Source organism: Balaenoptera ricei, chromosome 20 (assembly GCF_028023285.1).
Source record: "Balaenoptera ricei isolate mBalRic1 chromosome 20, mBalRic1.hap2, whole genome shotgun sequence".
Classification (NCBI taxonomy): domain Eukaryota; kingdom Metazoa; phylum Chordata; class Mammalia; order Artiodactyla; family Balaenopteridae; genus Balaenoptera; species Balaenoptera ricei.
Window position 1 is genome coordinate 22,913,325 of NC_082658.1, and position 23,596 is coordinate 22,936,920.

The 23,596-nt window shown below is 50.6% G+C and overlaps 1 protein-coding gene across 1 annotated transcript; it reads right to left on the reverse strand.

Moving 5' to 3' along the window:
* Positions 1-351: 351 nt before the first annotated feature.
* Positions 352-22,876, reverse strand: KIF18B (kinesin family member 18B). Its single transcript, XM_059907116.1, has 16 exons — positions 22,842-22,876; positions 12,787-13,118; positions 11,719-11,876; positions 11,278-11,382; positions 10,960-11,070; positions 10,681-10,878; positions 10,189-10,365; positions 9,513-9,587; positions 9,262-9,362; positions 8,683-8,869; positions 8,193-8,320; positions 4,928-5,133; positions 4,150-4,675; positions 3,116-3,205; positions 2,519-2,604; positions 352-407 (listed from the first exon to the last, which is right to left on the reverse strand). Exons 2-16 carry the CDS (start codon positions 13,103-13,105, stop codon positions 382-384), a joined length of 2,493 nt encoding a protein of 830 aa, XP_059763099.1. The 5' UTR covers positions 13,106-13,118; positions 22,842-22,876; the 3' UTR covers positions 352-381.
* Positions 22,877-23,596: the final 720 nt, after the last annotated feature.

Here is a 23,596-nt window from a genome sequence, read left to right on the forward strand (position 1 = left end):
ACATGTGCTTAACTCCATTGGCAAAGTCTTCGTACATTTAATGGGTCACCCGAGAGCACATTTTGCACCACGGAGCCACAAATGTTTGCTGAGCGAATGGTCAGCTGCAGAACATCCTTGTCAAGAGTGACCTCTTTCCCTTGCGAGCTGCCCCCAGCCCTCGTGCAACGGAGCCTGTTGGGCAAAGCCTGCCCTCCTGGCCCTGGTTACCAGCCACCTTGCCCTGTGCCTGCTGCCTCTGCGCTTGCAGGGGTGATGGTGACGATCAAATGAGATAATAGATGTGAGGGCCCCAGGAAATGAGGAAGTTATTCAATTTGGATGCAACCAGCATGCAGCGAGGTCTCCTGAGGTCAAGGCACCACACCAGGCCGCTGGGGGCTACAGATGCGAGGCGGTGACTGCTTCTGCGGGGATCATGGTATACAGGGGAAAAAAACTCATTAAGACTAATTGGAGAGGAGGAAATTCCCGGCACGCGGAAAGAAATGATGTCTGTTCACTTCTAAACGGAAGCAGCTTGGTGTCATGTGTACGACCAGATCCTGGTCTGAATCCTGGCGCTGCCACTTGCCGTCTAACTCCGGGCACATTTTGTTAACCTTTTTGTCTATTTCCTCATTATACCTCATAAGGTCGTGAAGTCGTGTGAGATGCCTGCAGCCGGTAGGAATGCGGCGCTCCCCTCTGTGCTCTCCATTCCTCCAAAAAGGCATGGAAACTGAGCGGGGAGGGGTGCCCCAGGTAGAGGGGGAGGCTGCTCGCCCACAGCAGCGAGGCCTCATTTGAAATTAGCGGCATTGTTTACACACTACTCACAAAGTGCTAAATGCCTTTTACGTGTTTGTTTTCAGAAGCAATTTAAACACAGACTGCTGGGATTTTGGTTATGCCATTCGTTCATGCAGCCAGCCATGTCTTCCTGGGGAAACAGAGGTAGGCTTGGGTTGAACTGTCACAATCCGAATGAGTGGAGGGGAGAGCCACGAACGGGGGTGGAGGGGAGTTTTCAGAGCTGTGGGAGGAAGACTGCAATGGGTTCCAGCAGGTGGAGGCTCAGCCTGGAGCCTTGTAAGACCTGGGGACCACTAAGACGCTCTCTCTGACGACAGGACTCCTGGCAACCCACACCCAGGCTGTAGGAGGATGGACCAGGCCTCCAGGGGTGATAGCTTCTTCACCCGCTAAGGAGCAGGGGCCCTTAGCAGAAGGTGGGGCTGCGGAGTAAGGGACAGGGCCCACCTGTAAGGATGGAGGAGGAGGCAGAGGGGGGATGTTTTTTATACTCAGAAGTTTCTTGAAGAGGAGGAAGGGGTTGCTATCCTACCTAGGTGTACAGAGAGAAACACACACCAAGGATGGAGATGGTTTATTAATCATTATAATTAAAAAAAACTATATCTATACGTGTATATATATATGCAGAACTAAAGGATCAGAGGATATAAACCCAAGTATTAACAGCTCTTATGTCTAGATGGTAGCATTAAGGTTTATACTTCTTACACGGAGTGTGTATTCTGTTTACAATAGGGTAAAAACGATAAACTCTCTTCATTTGGAAATCAAGGCACCACCATCACCTGCATCATCGTCAGGACTGTGGCATGGGGTTGGGGCTCTTGCTCCAGGCTGGGGGGATGGGGCTGAAGACGCCTTCCTCTCAAAGCCAGGAAGAGCCAAGCTGGGACTCCCTCATGCCCCCATCCCATGCTCACCCCTCCTCAACTGCACAGCGGGCATCACTGTGCAGAGCCCTGTGTTAGATGGCGGGTGGGCAACAAAGCCCCCAAAAGCCACCTTCCTGCATGGAGGGTGTTATAAACTAGGGGGGAATGATGGCAGCACCCTTTAAAATAGCAAAATGTTAAAACTCACAAATGAATAAATACACGCTGAGAAGCTGAGTGTAACAAGAGGTTAATGAAGAGGGCGAGTAGCAGAATGAACATCTGGGGGAGGACCGTTAATAAAGGAAGAGGGTGTTGGCATTAATTGCTCCGAGCCGAGGAAGGCAGGTCAGGGCTCCTGGTGCAGGCGGCTCCAGGGACCAAGAGGGGCCGGGCGGTCAGGACACCTTGGCAGAGCAGCTCCCAGCTGACAGCGCTCCCCCAACCCCTAACAGTTCCTTCTGGCTCCTCTGGTTGCCAGGGGAGTGGGGACTGGAGGGGGGCTCTGCAGGCCAGTTAGATGAGGGGAGGCAGGGAGGAAGGAGAAAAGTGAGGCTGTATCCCACCGTTCCCTTCCCCCACCCCATCCCCCATCTCTCTCACCAGGGTCCCTGAGGTGCTCGGAAGTACCCCATGCCCTCCTCTCGCCTGTCCCCGCCTACATTTTTTTTTTTTTTTTTTGGCGGCTTGCGGGATCTTAGTTCCCTGACCAGGGATTGAACCTGGGCCACCGCAGTGAACGCGCCGAGTCTTAACCACTGGACCGCCAGGGAATTCCCTCCCCTCCTACTTCTTGTCCCCATCTGCCACTGTGACCCAGAGCATCCCTGCCCCCAAATGCCAGTCACCTGGGATTGCCAGGGGCCCAGCTGGCCTCTTCAAGGTGCTGCTGGGGAGGTGGGCGATGCGGCTGTGGCCGCGGGGGATGGAGGAACTGCGGGAGGGAAGGAAGGAAGAAGGGGGGAAGGTCACGGCCAAGCCTCTGGACTACGGGGGGTGGTGGGGGGTGGTGGTGGGGGGAGGGTAAGAGCTAGACACTGAGCCTTGGGAGCAGGGGGAGGCTGAGCACCAGTAGGAAGTCCCAAGGCCAGACCTGAGGGTGGGAGAGGCAGCAGAGGGAAGGGGAGCTGAGTGGGGTTTGGGAGGGAAGTAGAGGTGAGGGGGTGGGTAGTCCACTCCCTGGATTACCCAGTGAACACTGAATGTCCCCCTCATGGAGAGAGGGTCTGTGGCCTTTACTGAAGGAGGGAGACATCTCTAATATAATCCTGTAATAGCAAGAACCCAGGGAACCTGAGACAACCAGACGCTGGTCCTGCTCACAAGACCCCCTGCTACTGGCCCCAAGGGGTCTAGAGACACACGCAGTGCCTGTAGTTGGCCCGGGCGTCCGCTGCCCTGGTGACAGCTCCTCTTTTCCTCCTCCCACACCTCCCCAGCCTCACCTCACAACGCGCCTCTTCTTGCGAGCTGAGGTCCCAGGGAAGGAAGTTGCCGGCTCGGGGCCCTTCATGGTGAACAGGTGCCTGGGTCCGCTGGGGAGGGAGGAGGATGAAGGTGGCACATCAGGAGGGAACCAGAAAAGGGTGCCAGCACCTCCCGCTCCGGCGCCCGGCTTGCGGGGCAGGGAGGTTAGACACGATGACCGCTGAGGTTTCTTCCTCCTAAGAGGTGGACTCCTCTCCCTGCCTCACTCGGCCCGGGCTGACAGCTGAGTGACAGGCCTGCTCTGGGAGAACATCCAGGTGTCAGTTTCTGGCGCGTCCGGGGAACTGGAGTTCAGACAGTTTCACCCTTCCACCTGCCTGGCTCTGAGCCTGTTCCTGAGAGGGGGTTCGGGCTGTGGGAGAGGTGGGGGGAGCAGTGGGCAGCCTGCCACCCTCGGCCTCCCGAGTCCAGGTCAGTCTGCTGCTTGTTCGCGGCCTTGGACTGTCCTGAGCTGGTTGCTGCTCCCCCTACCTGCCACGCGGGAAGAAGCCGAGGGTGAGAGCATCTTCCCACTGAAAAATGCTGAATAAAGTTTTCTCAGGATGCCCTTCCCAGTCCCAGATGCTGGGCTGGAGGGTAAAGTCTGGGGTGGAAGTGGTAGAAACAGGTATTTCTCAGTGGGATACAGAACTCAGACCAGGCCCAAGTGATGGGGCCCAAGGAACAGAGTGGGCTGGGCACCCCATGTTAGTTCCTCCTCCCTGCTGACCCTCCCTATAGGGGGCGCCTGTGAGCTACTCATGGGCATGTCACAAACCAGCACAGAGCTGGTGGCTTTGAAGTGTAGATGGACAAGGCAGGGCCTGGAGAGAAGCAGCACCTCCAAAGAAACGGCACTTTGCTCTCCTGGGCCTGGATGCTGGTCAGACCAAAGGGAAAGAGATGCAGTGTCCCAACATCAAGAGCGTGCTGTCTTCCGTTCCCCTGGGCAGCACCTCTGTCCCTTGCTGACCCCTGACCACCCTGCTGGGAGGGCAGAAGGGAGACCCACCTGGGGATGAAGGGCTGATCCAGCCTGTTCAACTCCTGGGGGACATTGTCCCAGCCAATGCATTCGTGGAAGCCCAGCTTTGAGGGGGTCTCCTCGGAGAGATCAAAGGTGGCGTTGAGGTCCCGTGCGGGCAAGGCCAGAGGGGTGGAGCAGTTCTGCAGAGCGGAAGGGCCCAGGGGCACCCGGCTTTTGATGACTGTGGCTGGGCAGAAGTGAGGGGAATGGCAGGGGGAGGAGGCCCGTCCCCCCGTGGGGGTGATGGGCCCACAATGAAGCCGAGCCTCAGGCGGGGTCCCCCTCCTCAGGCAGGGCAAGAGGGACTGGCGCTGGCGTTTGGTCCCGGGCTTCGGGCCTGGGGGGCTGTCTGGCTCCAAGGGGCTCGGTCTCCTCCTTTTCTTCCCTGTGGGCCGTCGGGATGCCTGAGCTGAGGTGCGGTCAGGCCTGGGTGGGACCCTGAGAGCGTGTATGACGCCACTCAGTTGCCTTGCCATGGTCCGGGTCACAGGGCCGGAGTATCCTGGAGACTCTGGGCAGAGAGGAGGGTGATAAGGGGAGATCAGGGATTGGCCAGAAGGAAGGAGAATTTGTAGAATTTGGGGAGAGAGACACGGGACAGGCAGGAGCCCCTGACTCCTCGGGTCTGCGTGACCCCTGGGGCCTCTCTGTGCAGAAGTCCATGATCCTAGGGGTCCAGTCTCTGACTGAACCATAACCCAGCACCCGGGGCCCCAGCCACCCCTTGGCACCAGAAGACAGGCCGAGCAGGGCTGAGACTCACTTGACTCTGAACGTAGCTCCTGAGCCAGAGGTGACCCCCTGGCCGGGCCAGGCTCCCCGGTGGCCTCTGCTCCAGGCTCAGTGTTTTCCTCTTGTACCAGCTGCTGCAGCATCTCGAATTCCGTGATCATGTCAGGGGTCAGGAGGTTGGCTGCTTGGAGCAGGGAATACTGGCGCTGGGCCAGGCACAGCACCCTCAGAGCCAACCTGGAACAGAGGGAAGGGGATCCCCACCCCGCCTCAGACCTGCCCGGAGGACCCAGCCCCAGGGCTCCAGGTGTGGTGCGCAGCACACGTGCACTGGCCCTCCCGGACTGCCTGGCCGGCCTCATCACCCTTCCAGCCGTGCTGAAGACCAAGGCTGGCGGAGATGATGCCGGTAATGGTGGGCGGCTTCACCCACTCAACATGTCCCCTGACAAAGACAGTACTTGGGAAGTAGGGAAAGGGCACTAAGTGGCCTTGGACTTGGAAGGTCTGAGATTCCTCTGAGCTCTGCCACCTACAAGTGCTGTGATCTTAAGTCCATTTCCCAGAGGGGCAATGGGAGGTAGCAGAGAAGAGCCAGGCTCAAGTCAGACTAACAGCTCAAAACCCGGCTCCAACACGTCCCAGCTGCGTGACCCTGGATCACCTCTTACCCTCAGTGTCCACATCCCTAAAATGAGGTCAACACACACAGCCACCTCACAGGGTTGCTGGGGAGATGAAATAGGTTATTTTATTTAAAAAATTTTTGGCAGTGCCCAGCAGATTGCCGGATCCTAGTTCCCTGACCAGGGATTGAACCCGGGCCCTCAGTAATGAAAGCACAGAGTCCCAACCACTGGATTGCCAGGGAATTCCCCTAATGGGTTATCTTAGATATAAAGTGTTTAAAGAGTACTTGGCACATACCCAGCACTATAAGGTTAGTTAACTGTTGTTTTCTATAATAGTAATAATAATAATGCCATCTACCTTGTTAGGATAATAAGAGATTAAATAAGATAGGCCATGTTGATCTTGGTTCTGAGGAGACCCTCAAAAATGCATTCAGTCTGCTCTTTCTATTTAGTGATTGGGATCCTGAAAGAGTATGTGTGTATTAACACATACTTCACATGCACTGAGGGGCTATTTAAAGGAAATTACGAAGGACACCCCTGGTGGCGCAGTGGTTAAGAATCTGCCTGCCAATGCAGGGGGCACGGGTTTGATCCCTGGTCTGGGAAGATCCCACGTGCCACAGAGCAACTAAGCCCGTGCGCCACAACTACTGAGCCTGTGCTCTAGAGCCTGTGAGCCATAACTATTGAGCCCGCGTGCCACAACTACTGAAGCCCGCGCACCTAGAGCCCGTGCTCCGCAACAAGAGAAGCCACCGCAACGAGAAGCCCGCGCACCGCAATGAAGAGTAGCTCCCGCTCGCTGCAACTAGAGAAAGCCCGCGCGCAGCAACGAAGACCCAATGCAGTCAAAAATAAACAAATAAATAAATTTATTTTTAAAAATATATATGTAAAAAATAAAATAAAGGAAATTACGAGGGTAATGTGATTATTGATGTTGTAAATTTAGATTCTAAGAAAGCAAATTTTCCTTCTGTGAGGCACACCCATGATAAAAGGATAAACAGTTTTCTCGGTGGGGATTATTCATGGCCAGTCATTTATCCCTGGGTAGCATTTACCTGCCTGGACATCTCTGAGCCCCCTCCTGTGTCCTCACTGTGTGCTCAGGGAACCCAAACTCATTTTATAAAGCAGCCTCAAGGCCTTTTTGAAAGAAGGCAGGATATAAATTAAAAAGGACACAGCAGAAACTCATTCTGTATCTGCCTGAGCCACACATTATACGAAAATTAGACTGAGAAAAGTGGGAGTCTGGGGAGAAAGCCACTGGCCTGGATGTCAGATGACCCAGGTCTGGTCCCGTCCCTCTTGCCGTGTAGCCCCCGCAGACGGGGGAGTCGGTCTATATCATGGGTTTTCAATTCAGGTTTCAAGAAGCCCATTAGAGGACATTTTTAATGGAACAGCTCTGCTTTATCTGTTCTACATATTAGACCTCAGCATAAGATTTCAATTGAAGACAGGGCTTTGCGGCTAAAAAAAAATTCTGAAAAACCACTGAACTGGAAAATCTAAAATCTACTCAGTGCCCTGGTGGTCTAAGATTCTAAATTCTAAGGCCAAAGCAAAATTATTTTCGATTATCTGGTTGTTAGGTTGTTTTCAAGCATGGAGAAGATCTAGAATGTTCTGCAGCCCCTGATACTTGGGGTCTTCCATCACAGTTTATTAGTATCTATTATTAACTCTAAGAAGTAAGGAAAACAAGGACCATGATGCCCAAATCGCAGCCAAGTTTGAAGCAACTTGTCAGAAACCACAAAATCAGAGGCAAAGCAGAAATGAGAACCCTGGTGTCCTAGCAACGCGGGACTCCAGGCAGAGAGACCCTGAGTCATCAGTGGGAGTCCATGGTTGTTCCCTGGGGGCCAAGGGGACATCCCGCCAGTGCATCCCTGCCACTCCAGGGCCCCGGGGAGTCGGCAGCAGGAGACAGATAATGAGCCGCTGATTATTCAGGCTGCAGCATTTTTTGCTGAGTCGGGAACAGGCACTCCCCAACAAGAAATAAAATTAAACAGGCCCTTCTGTCCGGAAGCTTTAAATACACTGCTTAGCGTGAAGCGTGCTGGGGAGGGAGGTGTAGGGTTGGCAGCAGCAAAGCTAAGTGGCAGGGGATTTATGTTCTGGGGGCACCTCTCTATTAAGCACGGAAAGAATGGCCCAAAAGCCATTTCTCTTTGGGTTTGTATTTACTTCAGAGGAGAAGAGCAGCAGTCAATCTGTTGATGAAGACACATGACGAACACCTGACTCAGGAAAGCTGTCCCTTGCTCAGCTGCTGCCCAGCTTCTCCTGGCAGCTGTCTCCTTGCTGAGCACAGGCAGCTTGGCCTTCAGACTGGAAAGCAAAGCACTAGCCCAGGCAGCCCTGCCCTAGCTCGGTGTTTGCCAGCTGTCTGGATGGAATTTGGTGTTTTGCTTCCCCCCTGTTGGGCTGCCAGTTACGCGGAGTAATAGAGAGGATGCTACGTAAACAGAGTAGGTGATAATATCAAATTGTTGACAGCAGGTAAGGGACAATATTGATGAGAAAAGACTTGCCTCTTTAACTAGAGCAGAAACAGAGCTTTTGTGATGTACTTAGCGCCAACTCCCACCCCAGGAGGCCTGGAACCCATCACCTCCCGCCTCGGAGCAAGAAGATACCTACTGCTTAGAACGGTCCCTGCCCAGGTTCTGTGGTGAGAGGTGGTCCACGACTGGCTTGGGCTGCAGGGTCAGGTCAGGGGAGCCGGGCAATGGGTGTTTGAGGTTCTGTGCTGGCACCTGGATTGGAACCTAGAGAGGAAGGGAGTCACAGGTCGAGGGCCCAGGAGGGCCTCCCTCGCTTTACGTGAGCAGCTCCTACAACCCGTCCCTCCTCCAAGAGTGGGAATGACAGCTCCTGGAACGACCAGGTCCTGGTAGGGGCTTTTTCTCTCCCAGTCCCCGTGCTCCCTCCCTGCTCCCCTTCTGTTAACACTCAGCCTCCCCACTTCCAGACACACAGGATCTGACAGACTAGTTCTTCCTGCGTAGGATCTGAAAGCCTCCTAATGACTGAGGTGTAAGACATCCAGGTAGAGAAGCTGGGACTGAAGGGACCCTGTGAGTTGGGGGTGGGGCATTTCTTTCAATATTCCACCAGCCCCAAGTCTTACCTCCTCAGCCGGACCTTCGTCCTTGTCCTCTGGGGGCTGCTCCCTGTCTGAAGAGTTCCCTTCCACGACCTTCTCCACCTGGGCCTCTGTCCCCAGGCTCTCCCCTTGAAGGACTGCCGACCCTGGGTGTAGCTCTGGGGTGCAGGGCTGGCTGGGGAGGCGGGATGGCGAGGGGCAGCTGGGAAGGCTAAGGGGGAAAGGAGAGGTTTGAAAGGCGGGAAGCAGGGGCAGGTGGGAAAATCAGGGAGGGGGCAGGATCTCTGTGGCTCCAGGTCCATAAGGGGTGGATGCTTGGGTAACAAGAGGGCAGTAGCTGAGGGTGGGAGAAGGAGTCAGGGATTTTCTGGTTTAGGAAACAATGACACCCGCCCCCTAAATGCACCTTCTTTTGAAGAGTAGATGCTGCTTATATAGGCTGGGGTGTGATTTACTCCTTTGACATAGACAATTCTAAGTGACAATCAGTGTGCCGGGCAGTGAGTAGGAACCCCTAACCCCAGATGCCAGAACAGAAGCGAGGAGTCCTAGCCCTCCAGAAGCTGGAGAAAGGATGGGGCACGTAGGGGCGGCAGAACTCACGGTTGATGTGGAGGGCCCGCTTTGGGGGACCGTGAGGAGTCCTGCTGCGGGGCCTGGGCTCCTGCCTCGTACACTCGGAGCTTCTCCCTCAGCGCGGCCACCTGGAACGAAGCAGCCCAGACCCTCAGAGCCCCGGGTGAGCACAGGAGGCAAGGGGCAGGCAGAGCGCCCTGGCCGCGCGCCAGTGGTCCCGTCCTGCCCCCGAGCCGGGTGCCCTGCCTCCCGGCCAAGCTCCCCAGGCGGCTCCTCACCTCAGCCTGGAGCTGCTGGCAGATGGTGGCGTACTGGCTGATGTGACAGTCCAGGCTGATCACGTTGCTCTTCAGCTGAGATGGGGGCACAGGGGAGAGATCTGTTTGTTCATTCAAAGCCGCTTTCGGCAACCACTTCCAGCGGCCAGACGCTGCGCTAGGCACACCTCACTCACATTCCCGAGACTCACCCTCACGACTGAGGGAACAGGGAGGCCAGTGGCAAGAGGAGAGCTTGCCTTTGAACCTGAGACCCCGGCTCCCTGACCGATATGCTCTCCCCAGGCCAGGGGCTTTGCAGCAGTGGCTCCTGGAGCACCGGGGCTCCCTGGAGGAGGCGGGGGAAACCGGGCAACCCTGCTTTTATCTGTGTTATATGTTGTTTTGCCAAAAATATGGGCCTGCCGCTAAAAACAAGTCTGACAAAGATCACCGGCTGATACTCGGCCACTCCCTTCCGTTGCCTCCCTCTTGAGAAGATTCTGCTTCAATCATCCCAGTGCTGTGATATTTTAAGGACGAGGACTCTGTCACTTCTTCCCTCGGCCTTGCGGGAACGCTTGCTCCAGGTACCAGAGGAAGCCAGTGGGTCCTGTCCCCTCCTCCTCCCAGCCTGGGGGCTCCCCCGACACCCCTACACCCCCGCTCCAGGGTGGCCGTCCCAGCTGGCACGCACCGAGAGTTTGATCTCCTTGGCCCGGTCGGCATACTTGAGGGTGTTGTAAGTGTCCTCGTAGGCCAGGCTGGAGGGGCTGATGGCAGCGATCATCACCGTACGGCAGTTGCCCCCGATGGAGTCCTTGAGTAGGCGGGTCAGCTTGCTGTCCCGGTAGGGCACGTGAGACTTGCGGCCCTGGGGACAGTGGGTGGGCGTGGAGTGAGTGTCTGGACTACACAGACCCAGGCTAGACTCGGTAGCCTTTGCTTTTTTTTGTTTGTTTGCTTGTTTTGTTTTTGTTTTTTTGACCCCGCTGCTGGGCTTACAGGATCTTAGTTCTCTGACCAGGGATTGAACCCGGGCCACTGGAGTGAAAGCACCGAGTCCTAACCGCTGGACCACCAGGAAATTTAGACTTGATAGCTTTTGGCCCAGGGCTGGAGGGAGGGCCCCTTGGCTCGGGCACTGGGTCGCTGTCCCGGGGAGGAGCCTGGCTCTGTGCAGCTTTACCTTTGCGTCGGCCAGGGCGTTGAGGACGTTGATGAGGGCCAGCAGCGAACGGTTGATGCTGGCTCCCTCCCGCAGCCGCTCCCCCTTGGCGTGGGTGCTGGACGCCCGCTCCGAGCCAGCCAGGTCAATCAGGCTCATCTTGGCCACCCGAAGGGCCTGGGTCAGACCTGGGATCCGGTCCTGCTGCTTCACGAAGATCTGGGGGCAGATGGCAGGGGTGAGGGGGCACTGGGCACCAGGAGCTCCAGCTTCAGGCCCTGGCCCGTGACCCCTCCTCACCTGGAAGATGGCATGGGAGCGGGAGGACGTAGCGTTGACGTCAGTGGGGTGCTGCGTGCGGTTACGGTTCCCCCTGGTCAGCATCCCCAGCAGCTGCTCAGCTGAGGTCGGCTACAGAGGAGATGTGCAGGAAGGGGGCTCTGGTCTCCCCAGCGGGGACTTTTCCCCCAGCAGAAGGGCTGCTCTTCAGGACCAATGTTACCCCCTTGCTATCACCACCACTGCCCCAACAGGATCCAGGACATCCCCAAACTGCCCGGTGAGGGGATTCCGGAGGACCAGTGGGGCTGCTCGTCCCACCTGAGCCCAGCCCCTTACCTGGTGGAAGGAAAGTCCTTGCACCACCACCCCCTTGTCGGGGTCCTCACGGATGGCAAGGGGCCCCTTGGGCTCTAGGAGGTCGTGGATCTGCTCATTGTACACCTGAGGAGAAAGGAGGCCAGGGAGAGACCTGAGGGAGAGGCTGCTTAAGAAGCCTCTCCCCTAGGGGCTGGGGAGAGCTGAGTTGCTGGGTCAGGGAAGCATGATGAGACACGCCGTGGTGAGTGGCACTTTGCTGGATGATGTCACATGGTGAGTAGGACAGGCGGGGTCAGTTCACATGCAGTCTCTCTTGGAGCTGTGTCCACCCTCTGGGCCCCCCTCTGCTCACTCCCTACCACCCTCTCCCCCTCCTGCTTACTCCACCCCACTCCCTCTTTAGGTGGTTGTGAGAATGAGGCATGGGGCCGCCCAGTCCTGGGGTGCAAACAGCCCTACCTCCTGGTAGCTGATGAGCACCTCGAGTCTCTTCTCCTCCCGGCAGGCCTCGAGCCTTCTGTACAGTTCCATGGTGGTCAGGTACATGATGCCGGGGTCCCCCTCTCTTCCCAGCATGGTGTGTGTCTTCCCGGCCCCAGTGGCCCCATAGGCAAACACTACAGAAGACAGAGTAGGGAGTAGGGTGGCGGCAGGGCCAGATCCACCTTCTCTAGGGGCTCCCCCAGTGCATTTCCATCCGGTCAGCACTTCCCTTCTCCCCGAGCCCCCCTCCTTCCTTCCACATGCGCGGTTCCACTGCTCTCTCCCACCCACCCACATCCCCTACGTTCCCAGCTGTTGAGTTCTCCGTGTCCATTCCTGGTGCCCCTGTAGGCTTGTGGATTTGAGGGCAAGGGGTCTCCACTATGGGTGGGAGCTTATCCTTTCCTCAGGGAAGCCTTCTCCAGCCTGGGTAGCTTCCTCTGTGGAAGGCCCACAATTCTTTCCCTCATATCACTTATCTTGGTTTTTTTTTTTTTTAATAAATCAGCATATTAGGGGATATTATTATTTATTATTATTATTTTTTTGGCTGTGTTGGGTCTTCGTTTCTGTGCGAGGGCTTTCTCTAGTTGCGGCAAGCGGGAGCCACTCTTCATCGTGGTGCGCGGGCCTCTCACTATCGTGGCCTCTCTTGTTGTGGAGCACAGGCTCCAGACACGCAGGCTCAGTAATTGTGGCTCACGGGCCTAATTGCTCCGCGGCATGTGGGATCTTCCCAGACCAGGGCTTGAACCCGTGTCCCCTGCATTGGCAGGCAGATTCTCAACCACCACGCCACCAGGTAAGCCCCTTATCTTGGTTTTTAACCACACACTTGTGGGTGTGATTTTGTGATGTGTTTTCTCCCAGTTCTAGACTGTAAGCCTCACGAATACAGGAACGCTGTCTGCCTGATCTGCTATTGTATCCCGTGGCCCAGTGGAGTGGCCCACACACAGGAGAAGAATGAATGGGGGGCCCACAGAGAATGCACGGCCAGAGCCCTCCTCAACCAGTGCCCAGCAGAGGGGGAGACGGGCTCACCTGAGCAGTTGTAGCCCTGGAGGAAGCTGTCCAGGATGCTGTGGGTGGTGTGATGGAACACGTCCTGTTGGGTGGCCGCCTCACCAAAGACCCGGTCAAAGACAAACATCAGGTCTTTGCCCTTCTTCTTGGGGCCATCATGGACGCTGCCCCATTTCAGGCCAAGGAAGCCCCCATCGGGCTCCTCAGGGTCAAACACCAGCACCCGTTCATCCACCACCTGAACCACAGGCCGCCGCTGACTCTCCAATTCCCTCGGGGTGGGGGGCCGCACCCGCACCACGACCTGCACCATGCTGTTTTCCACCGCCATCACCATGGCAACACCTGGGCTGAGACATGATGGATATGAGGACCAATCTGACCCAGGCCTGACCAGGTGCCCTCAGCCTAGCACTCAGGGGCCTTCTCCCACCTCCTCCTCAACAGCTCAGTTCCATTTTATACCTCAGGAGAATATTGATGCCAGCACCAATTACTGACAAATATCTTTCTCATCTGAAAGACCATCTTTGTCATATCCAATGACTGTATTTTTTTCGGAGGCCTATTCTGGGCTTTCTATTATGTTCCACTAATCTGTCTATTCCTGTGGCAGCACCACAGTTTCCACTCCATTCCTTTACAGTTGCTTCTTATCTAGCAAGGCAAGACACCCCTCCCAACCCCAGCTTTCTTTTTCATGATTCTCTTGGCTATTTTCAGTCATTTATTCTATTCGACTTTAAGAACATTTTATCAATTCCATCCCCATCCCAGAACCCCACCCCCCGAGAAAAAACCTATTGGGATTACAATCAGAATTATATTAAATTTACATATTTATTTTATATTAAATGTTTACATACAAGAACATGGCTATTACCTTTCTATTTGTTCATGTATTTTTTATATCTTCAGATAGTTTCTATAATTGTCCTTTTAATACAATTCTTAAGTACTTTATTGCTCTTATGAATGGAACACCTTCCCTATTTCCAGGTGCTAATATGGAGAAACATGATTGATTAAAAAAAAAAAAATTATTTATTTGGTTGCGTTGGGTCTTAGTTGTGGCAGGCGGGCTCCTTACTTGGCTCCTTAGTTGTGGTATGCAAACTCTTAGTTGCGGCACCCATGTGGGATCTAGTTCCCGGACCAGGGATCGAATCCGGGCCCCCTGCATTGGGAGCACAGAGCCTTAACCACTGAGCCACCAGGGAAGTCCTGAAACATGATTGATTTTTATATATTTGCCTTATACCCACCACCCTCAAACTCTCTTATTATTATTATTATTATTATTATTATTATTTGGCCGTGCCACGAGGCTTGTGGGATCTTAGTTCCCTCACCAGGGATTGAACATGGGCCCTCAGCAGTGAAAGTGCATAGTCCTAACCACTGGACCACCAAGGAATTCCCTCAAACTCTCTTATTGACTCTAAGTGCTTTTTATTAGAGCTTATTGAGTTTTCTGAGTATACAATTATGTATTAGAAAATAATTTTTTTTACCTTTTCTTCTCCATACTTATACCAAATATTTCATATCTTGTCTACTGTATTCCCTAGAACTTCCAAAACAATGTTGAATGATAATAGGCATCCCTGTATTGTTTTTTTAAAATAAATAAATGTATTTATTTATTTATTTATTTTTGGCTGTGTTGGGTCTTTGTTGCTGCACGTGGGCTTTCTCTAGTTGTAGCGAGCGAGGGGCTACTCTTGGTTGTGGTGCGTGGGCTTCTCACTGTGGTGGCTTCTCTTGTTGTGGAGCACGGGCTCTAGGCACGTGGGCTCAGTAGTTGTGCCTTGCAGGCTCTAGAGCGCAGGCTCAGTAGTTGTGGCGCATGGGCTTAGTCGCTCCGCGGCATGTGGGATCTTCCCGGACCAGGGCTCGAACCCGTCTCCCCTGCATTGGCAGGCAGATTCTTAACCACTGCGCCACCAGGGAAGTCCCCCTGTAGTGTTTTTGATCTTAAAGGAAATGGCTTTAGTGCTTCACTATTTATTTATTTATTTTTAAAATTTATTTTATTTATTTATTTATTTTTGGCTGTGTTGGGTCTTTGTTGCTGCGCACGGGCTTTCTCTAGTTGCGGCGAGCGGGGGCTACTCTTCGTTGCGGTGCACGGGCTTCTCATTGCAGTGGCTTCTCTCATTGTGGGGCACGGGCTCTAGGCACGTGGGCTTCAGTAGTTGCAGCATGCGGGCTCAGTAGTTGTGGCTCACGGGCTCTAGACCACAGGCTCAGTAGTTGTGGCACACGAGCTTAGTTGCTCCGCGGCATGTGGGATCTTCCCGGACCAGGGATTGAACCCATGTCTCCTGCATTGGCAGGCGGATTCTCAACCACTGTGCCACTGGGGAAGCCCTGCTTCACTATTTAGATATTGATTTTGGACAAATAGTCATTATCATATTAGTAATTTCCTCTGTTCTTATTTTACTCAGAGTTGTTATCAGGAATGTCTTGAACTTTATCTAATGCTCTTGCAGCATCTTCTGATATGTTCACATGTTTTTTCTCCTTTATTTTGTTGATGTGGTAAATTATTTGATATTATTCTTGGCATCAAAGCAACCATGCATTCTTGAAGAAAAATCCTACTCTGGCCATACTGAAGTTTCCAATTTTCAAATGGTCAAATGTGTCAACCTTTTTTTTAATTGTTTTTATGTCATATTTAAGAAGACGTTCCTTCCCTAAAATAATAAACACTTTTCCTATATTGCTAATACTTTTCCTTTCTTACATTTAGATCTTTATCCAGATGGAATTTATTTTTGTGTGTGAATGATATGAGGATATTCCTAAATATCTTTTCTTTCCAAATGGCAGGCAACTATCTCAAGATCATTTATTAAATAGCGCATTCATTCTCCACTAATTTATTTATTTATTTATTTTTAAAAATTTATTTATTTATTTATATTTATTTTGGCTGCGTTGGGTCTTCGTTGCTGTGCGTGGGCTTTCTCTAGTTGTGGCGAGCAGGGGCTACTCTTCATTGTGGTGCACAGGCTTCTCATTGCAGTGGCTTCTCTCGTTGCGGAGCATGGGCTCTAGGCAAGTGGGCTTCAGTAGTTGTGGCACATGGGCTCATTAGTTGTGGCACATGGGCTTAGTTGCTCCACGGCATGTGGGATCTTCCTGGACCAGGGCTCAAACCCATGTCCCCTGCATTGGCAGGTGGATTCTTAACCACTGGGCCACCAGGGAAGTACCCCCCACTAATTTAAATGCCATATTTAACATAACTAAATTCTCATATAAACATGAATTTGTTTTGTGAGTCTCCATTCTGATCTACTGATATGTCTATTCCTTTTCCCGTAACTCGTTGTAATTATTGTGGTTCTATAATATATCACCTTATTGTTCTTTTTCTTGGCTATTCTTGGGCACCTTGTCTTGTGCATGATTTTAGAATCAGCTTATGAAGCTGATTCTATGAAAAATCCTGCTAAGATTTTAATTGGGATTATTTTGAATTTATAGATTAATATGAGAATTGACATCTTTACAGTATGAAGTCTTCCCATCTAGGAATATTGTATCTCTTTTCATTATTCACAACTTTATAATCTTCAGTAAAATTTTATTGTTTTCCTCACATGAGTTCTGTACATTTCTTCATAGGTTTATTACTAGTTACTGTATAGTCTTTGTTATATTGTAAATAAGCTCTTTTTAAAATTACATTTTCTAATTCATTTTGACAGAACATAGGAAAGCTACTGATTTCTGTATGCAGATCTTGTATCTGGCCATATTGCTGAACACCCTTATTAGTTCTAATAGATTGTCATTGAATCTCTTAGATTTTTAAATTAAATGATGATATAGTTCGCAAATAATAACAGTTACTTTCTATTTTTAGCTCTTCTATATTTAGTTCCCCACCCTCCACTACCCATTAGGAATGGGTGCTAAATTTTATCAAATGCTTTTTTGGCACTTGCTGAGATGATCACACAGTGTTTCTCCTTTAGTCTGTTAATGTAGAGGGTGACATGGATAGATTTCCTAATATTGCCCTGGTAGTGATCCCAAAAGCTTATTTACCTATTCTCTCTTGAATTCCCCTCAGACCTCTCTCCCCTTTCATTTCACCTTCAAGCCAGCCTACCAAAGGTAGAGATGGAATTTCTGGAATGCAGTAGTCACAGATATCCTGGAAAAGTTCAGCCCAAGTCTAGGGATATGTTAACAGGGGTAAGAAACAGGGGGCTGTTCCTGGGGGATAGGAATAGATGAATGCTTTCCTAGGAAAGATGAGGTCCCACTGATGGGTCACAATTACCAGGGTCATTCAGCAAAGAAACATGGGATTTCTACCTAAAACTCCAGCAAACAACTCATTTTTTCCTTGGGGAATGAGGCAGAATTGAGTTGATTTCAAACTCCTGTCCTTCACCCCCAAACTTCTTAATTTCTTCCCCACACAAAACAAAGGAGAGATGTCGACCAATAATCATCTTTTTACTTGTGTGTAATTAATTCTATTCCTGTCCCAGCAATCAGCTCATCATAATAATAAACATAACAGGTAAGTGCCCACTCTGTCAGGGACTGTTCTAGGCACCTTACACGTTTCACCTCCTTTCAACCCCATCACGACCCCACGTGATAGATACTATTATTATACTCATTTTTCAATGAGAAAATTGAGACAGAGAGGGTTAAGCAACTTGCCCAAGATCCCAGTGGTAGTAAGTGATGAATCCTGGTTCCAACCCGGGCAGTCTGACCATAGAGCCTGCTATACTGCCTTGTAATGACATTATATATTACACCCTCATGATCACATTGTTTAATAGTCCCTTATGTTTCTATAATAATTATAATCCCTTTTATGTAACTAGCATTATGTATGCTGCAAACGCTTTCGGATAAATAGACTAGACCTGATTTTCAACACTCAGAATTCCTGTCTCCCATCCTCGCAATCCCACCCCCAGGGAACCCCACTCTTTATTTTTTGGCTGCGCCTCACAGCTTGCAGGATCCTAGTTCCCTGACCAAGGATCAAACCCCTCGGCCCTCGGCAGTGAAAGCATGGAGTCCTAACCACTGGACCGCCAGGGAATTCCCAGGAACCCTACTCTTGTGACCAGGAAAGTGAAGGCAGAGGGTGCCTGGTCCCACCATCTGAGCCTACACTGTATTAGCTGAGTTGGAGCTACAGAGCAGCTTAACATTCAAAGCAGGAAATTAAAAAGGGCACTGGCAGCGGAGTGCGCCTAACCTTTACAGTTCCCTCCTCTCCGCCTCCTGAGGGCCAGTGAGGCCGACTGTTTGCCTAATGAGATGTTTTCCTTCTCCCTGAGACAGTGCTGAGGGTAGGGGGTGGGAGGTGGGGAGCGGGTAGGGTGACACTTGGCATGGCCGCAGTTAGGACACCTGGGTCCTGGTCTCTGCTTTGCCTCTGACTGGTGGGGAGGTCTTTCCACCAGCCACACCATGTTGATGTCACATCATCTGCCTTCGAGAGCCAGAGAGAACAGCTACCAATCTGCTCTTGCCCCAGGGGGATGGGAGATTAATGAGAGAACGTTTGTCAAGTTTACTTTGATCCTCGGTTGGAAAGAGCTTTTCAGCCCAAAGTACAAGGGAGATGATTCTTTAATAAGATCTTCAGGGTTCTGAGCCAGCCACAGTCATGTCCTGTTTCTAACCTGGGGCAGCTCATTAAAACCCAGAGGCTAGTTCGCTGCGGAGCCGAGGCTGGGAAGCCAAGATTCAGTTGTTTTCAGGGTAGCCTCCTCTGCCCATCCTCATAGGGACAGAGAGAACAACCCCAAGATGCTCAGAAGCCCCTGGAGAAGAATTTTTGAGGACTTGAGGGGGGTCTGCCTGCAGACATTGGGAGCTCGGAAGGCAGGGAAAGTGCCTAGCCCTTGGGTGTTGTACTTTTATATAGTGGTTGCTGTGGTCCCCTTCATTGCTCCTTCACAACAATCATACACTGTGTTTCTTGTCCTTAAGCTCCAAGAGAGCAGGACCCTCTTCTGATATGGTCTGTGCACCTCAGATCCTAGGAGCCAGATCCAGCATGCAGTAGATGCTGTATAATATTTGTCCTATGAATGAATAGAGGCCAGAGAAAAGCAGTCTGAAGCCAAAAGTCTAAAAATAACTACAATTATAGCTAACATTTATTGAGCACTTACTTTGTGTCAGGCACTATGCTAAGTGCTTTACAAGTGTTTTGTTTATCTTTCACAGCAATCTCATTCTGCAGTTATTGATACATTTGTTACATCCCTACTCTGCAAAGGAAACTGAGGCTCAGGAAGGAAATTGTCTCATGGATGGTAAGTAGCAAGGCCAGAACTTGACTTTGTTCTGTCATCAGAGGTGCTACTCTTCATCCTAGCCTGCTCTGCCTTCTACCTGGGCTTTTGTAGCTCTTAATTCCCCTCACCTTAGTACCCACAGAAAAACATCCAAAGATGGCTGTTTCTTTCTATGGGTGGTAGCAAAGAGGAAGGAGCTGTGTTCTTTTGTTTTATAAATAGACAATCATAAGGCTGTAACTAATGATAGTTTTGTTTATCCCTTTCTAATCAATTTTATTTATTTTTCTTGTCTTACAGCTCTGGCTAGGACCTCAGGTACAATACTGAAAGCAGCAATAGTGAGCAATCTTGTCTCTTTCCTGCTTTCACTTTGCTCTTTGTTGGTTTAAGGAAATTTACCTCTATTTCTAGTTTACCACTGAAAAAAGTCATAAATGGTTATTGAATGCTATTTCTGTACCTAATGGGATATGTTTTCTCCTTTAATCTGTAAATGTGTAAATTGTATTAGTAGATCTTCTATTGTTAAACTATTCTCACATTCCTGGGATAAACCCAATTTAGTCATAATGCATTTTTAAAAAATACATCACTGGCTTCTGATTGCTAGTATTTTATCTAAGATTTTTACAACTACATTTATAAAAGAGATTGGCTTGAAATTTTCTTTGCCTCATTTTTGGTATCACAAAATAGACTGGGGACTTCCCTGGCGGTCCAGTGGTTAAGACTCTGAGCTTCCACTGCAGGAGACACGGGTTCGATCTGTGGTCAGGGAACTAAGATCCTGCTTGCTGCGTGGCACCCCGCCTCCCCCCCAGAAATAGACTGAAAATGTTTTCTTCCTTTCTTTCTTTTTTTTGGAAGAGTTTCTATAAGATTAGAATCATTTCAATTGCCTGTATATTTTTGGTGGGTTTTTTTGATGTGTGAAGGTAGATTTTTTTTTTAATTAATTAATTAATTAATTATTTATTTTTGGCTGTGTTGGGTCTTCGTTTCTGTGCGAGGGCTTTCTCTAGTTGCGGCAAGCGGGGGCCACTCTTCATCGCGGTGCGCGGGCCTCTCACTATTGCGGCCTCTCCTGTTGCAGAGCACAGGCTCCAGACGTGCAGGCTCAGTAATCGTGGCTCACGGGCCCAGTTGCTCCGCGGCATGTGGGATCTTCCCAGACCAGGGCTCGAACTCGTGTCCCCTGCATTGGCAGGCAGATTCTCAACCACTGCGCCACCAGGGAAGCCCTGAAGGTAGATTTTAAACTAATTAAATTTCTTCAGTAGTCCTAGGTTTGTTAAAAATTTCCATAGCTTCTTTTTTTTTAAATTTATTTATTTTATTTTATTTTATTTATTTTTGGCTGTGTTGGGTCTTCATTGCTGCTTGTGGGCTTTCTCTAGTTGCGGTGAGTGGGGGCTACTCTTTGTTGTGGTGCGCGGGCTTCTCATTGCGGTGGCTTCTCTTGTTGCAGAGCACGGGCTCTAGGCATGCGGGCTTCAGTAGTTGTGGCACACGGGCTTAGTTGCTCCGTGGCATGTGGGACCTTCCCGGACCAGGGATCGAACCCGTGTCCCCTGCATTGGCAGGCGGATTCTTAACCACTGCACCACCAGGGAAGTCCCTTCCATAGCTTTTTTTTTTTTTTTTTTTTTTTTTCCTTCCATAGCTTCTTGAATCAGTTTAGGTAAGTTGTTTTTCCTAGAAAACTGCCCAAAAGCATCATCAAAAAGATTTCCCATTGAAGTCTTTCTCTCTCTTTTAATCTTTCAGTAACCAAAGTTATGTCCCTATTTTCATTCCTAAGGTCATTTTTCCATGTTTCTTTTCTTTTTTTCTTAATATTACCAGAGGTCTGGCTTTTTTATTAGTCTTTTCAAAGATACAGCTTTTGGCTAAGTTAATCATCTCTATTATATAGGAAAATTCTATTTCATTAATTTTTGCTCTTAACTTCTTTTATTTTCTACACTTTAATTCTGTTGTTCTGTTCTATCTTATTAAAATTGAATATTTGCCTCACTTTCAGCTTGAAAAAATACATGTTCTAATGTAAGCCTTTAAGACTACAAATTTCCCTCTAAGTATTCTCTAACTGCATTCCCCACATTTTATAAATAGCATTTTCACTGTTTCATGCTAATTACATTTTAATTAGAATAATGATATCCTATTTGACTGAGTTATTTAAATGTTTTTTTTTTTTAAATCCAAATGTGGGTTTGTTTCTTTTTCTTCTGTATTTTAAACTTAATTGCTTGTGGAAATAGAATATGGTTTGTACAATACTCTGATAACTGTTTAGATTTGCTCTGTGGCCAGATAGAGACAATTTTTATTAAGATCTCTAAAAATATGCTACTGGCATACTTTTTTTTAAAAAAAAGGTATAAGGGCTTCCCTGGTGGCGCAGTGGTTGAGAATCCGCCTGCCAATGCAGGGGACACGGGTTCGAGCCCTGGTCTGGGAAGATCCCACATGCCGCGGAGCAAGTAGGCCCGTGAGCCACAATTACTGAGCCTGCGTGTCTGGAGCCTGTGCTCCGCAACAAGAGAGGCCGCGATAGTGAGAGGCCCGCGCACCGCGATGAAGAGTGGCCCCCACTCGCCGCAACTAGAGAAAGCCCTCGCACAGAAACAGAGACCCAACACAGCCATAAATAAATAAATAAATAAAATTTAAAAAAAAAAAAAAGGTATAAAATGGAGCTGGGTTGGTTAATATAAAACCAACAAATTGAGACACTTTAAAATCTCTCTCTGATGGTGGGGGAATTCAATCATGAAATAGGCAGAGGACTGGATACTTTGGTAGTTGTTTGAAGCATGGACTGTGTGACTGGAGAGGAAAGAGAATAGTGATAAGACTGGAGAAAGCAGTGTAACATCCACAAGAAGCTCATACAGAAAAATTTTGTGGATGTTCTCCTCTTAGCTAGGCTTAACTTCTCTGTTTCTTAACCTGTAAAATGTAAATATTAGTGTCTATTCCATTGGGTTGTTGTGAGGATTAAATGAGTTAACTCAAACCTGGTAAGTGCTCAATAAATGTTAGCCATCATTATTAGAATTGATATGACATACTAGCATTTCACCCCCTACCAGAAGAACCAACATCTGCAGTAAAATCCCCTATTTTCCTTGACACAGACCAGGCTTATCTTTCCCGTGTCACTTCAGTACCTTAAAGGGTCAAAGCTAAGAGGAAAGGCATCCTAGGAACAGTAGCAGAAGACCTGGTTTTCCGTCATGCAGATCTTCTTTCATTCTTTCCTTTATTCAATCAAATATTTACTGGGTGCTCCAGTAACTAAGTTACAGCCCCCCGCACAGCTCTGCAATCAGTTCTGCACAGATGTGCAGCGAGGGTCTTAGCTACTCCTTACAGATGTGCAGAGAGTCCCACGTCTCCAGTTCTAGTGCGCGGGAGGACCCAATTCTTCCTTACGTATGAGCAGGGGTACCTTTCCCAGAGCGGATGTACAGAGGGCTGGGCCCGGGTGCAGACTTGAGGGCCCAGTCTAGGTCCTGTACAAATAAGCAGAGAGTCCCGATCTCCCGTGCAGGTGTGGAAGGAAGGGCCTTCTCCCCGCACCTCCCCCCACCCTGTTCGGAAGGGACCGCCCGGGACCTGATGGGTCTTCACGCTGCACCTCCGTGTCCCGCACAAAAGAGGCCGGGCTCCGGCTTCCGCCGCCGTCAGCAGCTGGGTCCGCCCGTCCAGACCTGAGCGCAGGAGCCCGCGGGGCCGCCTCCGTCGTGGGCCAGCGCTTACCCTTCGTCGGTTCCACGCCGCTGGTGTCGCTCCTCGCTGACGGGTCCCGCCGCAGCAGACAGGAAACCCTGACCACCGGAGAGCGCCGCCCCTCAAGCACCCGACCGGCGCCAACCTCCGGTCCGCGCGGAGTGTTCAAATTAGCCGGGTCGGCTCATCGGCGCTTGCCATTGGTCACCGCCCGGATGGCTGATTGGCTGTTTCCTAAGTAACAGTGTACTGCTTCGAGGTGGCGGGAGTTGTCAACAGTGCGCTTGCGCACTCCCCCTTCCTGCTTGCTGGAGGTTTGAGGCGGTGGCTCTGAGGCTGGAGCCACCAGACTGACCGGCAGAAACCAGTATGCGGTTGGGGTACGGAGGGGGAAGGGGGGGGGGTTACGGCCTGTCTCAGTTGCCCCTGGGACTGAGTTCATCACCAAATGCAGCAACCAGACATCAAACACGTTTTCAAACCTGCTTTTTCTGTGGGCTAAGTCGGCATCCACTTACCCAAGAAAGGAGTTTCAGCCGCTCTCCAGGGTTTCTTCTCTTCCGCGACCATCCGAAGAATGGACTTCAAGCTTTGATGTGGAGAAACCGGGGGAGGCAGAGAATGGCACCTGCTTGGCTTTGACAGTGCCAGGAGTATCATGGACGGACTGTTGAATATGAGGGGCGGCCCCTTAGGGCACCGCTGGGCAGCAGTGTCTCCATCCTCCACAGCGGTCTGCTGCTTGGACTCTGGTGGGCCACCGTCATGCTGATCCCCAACACCGG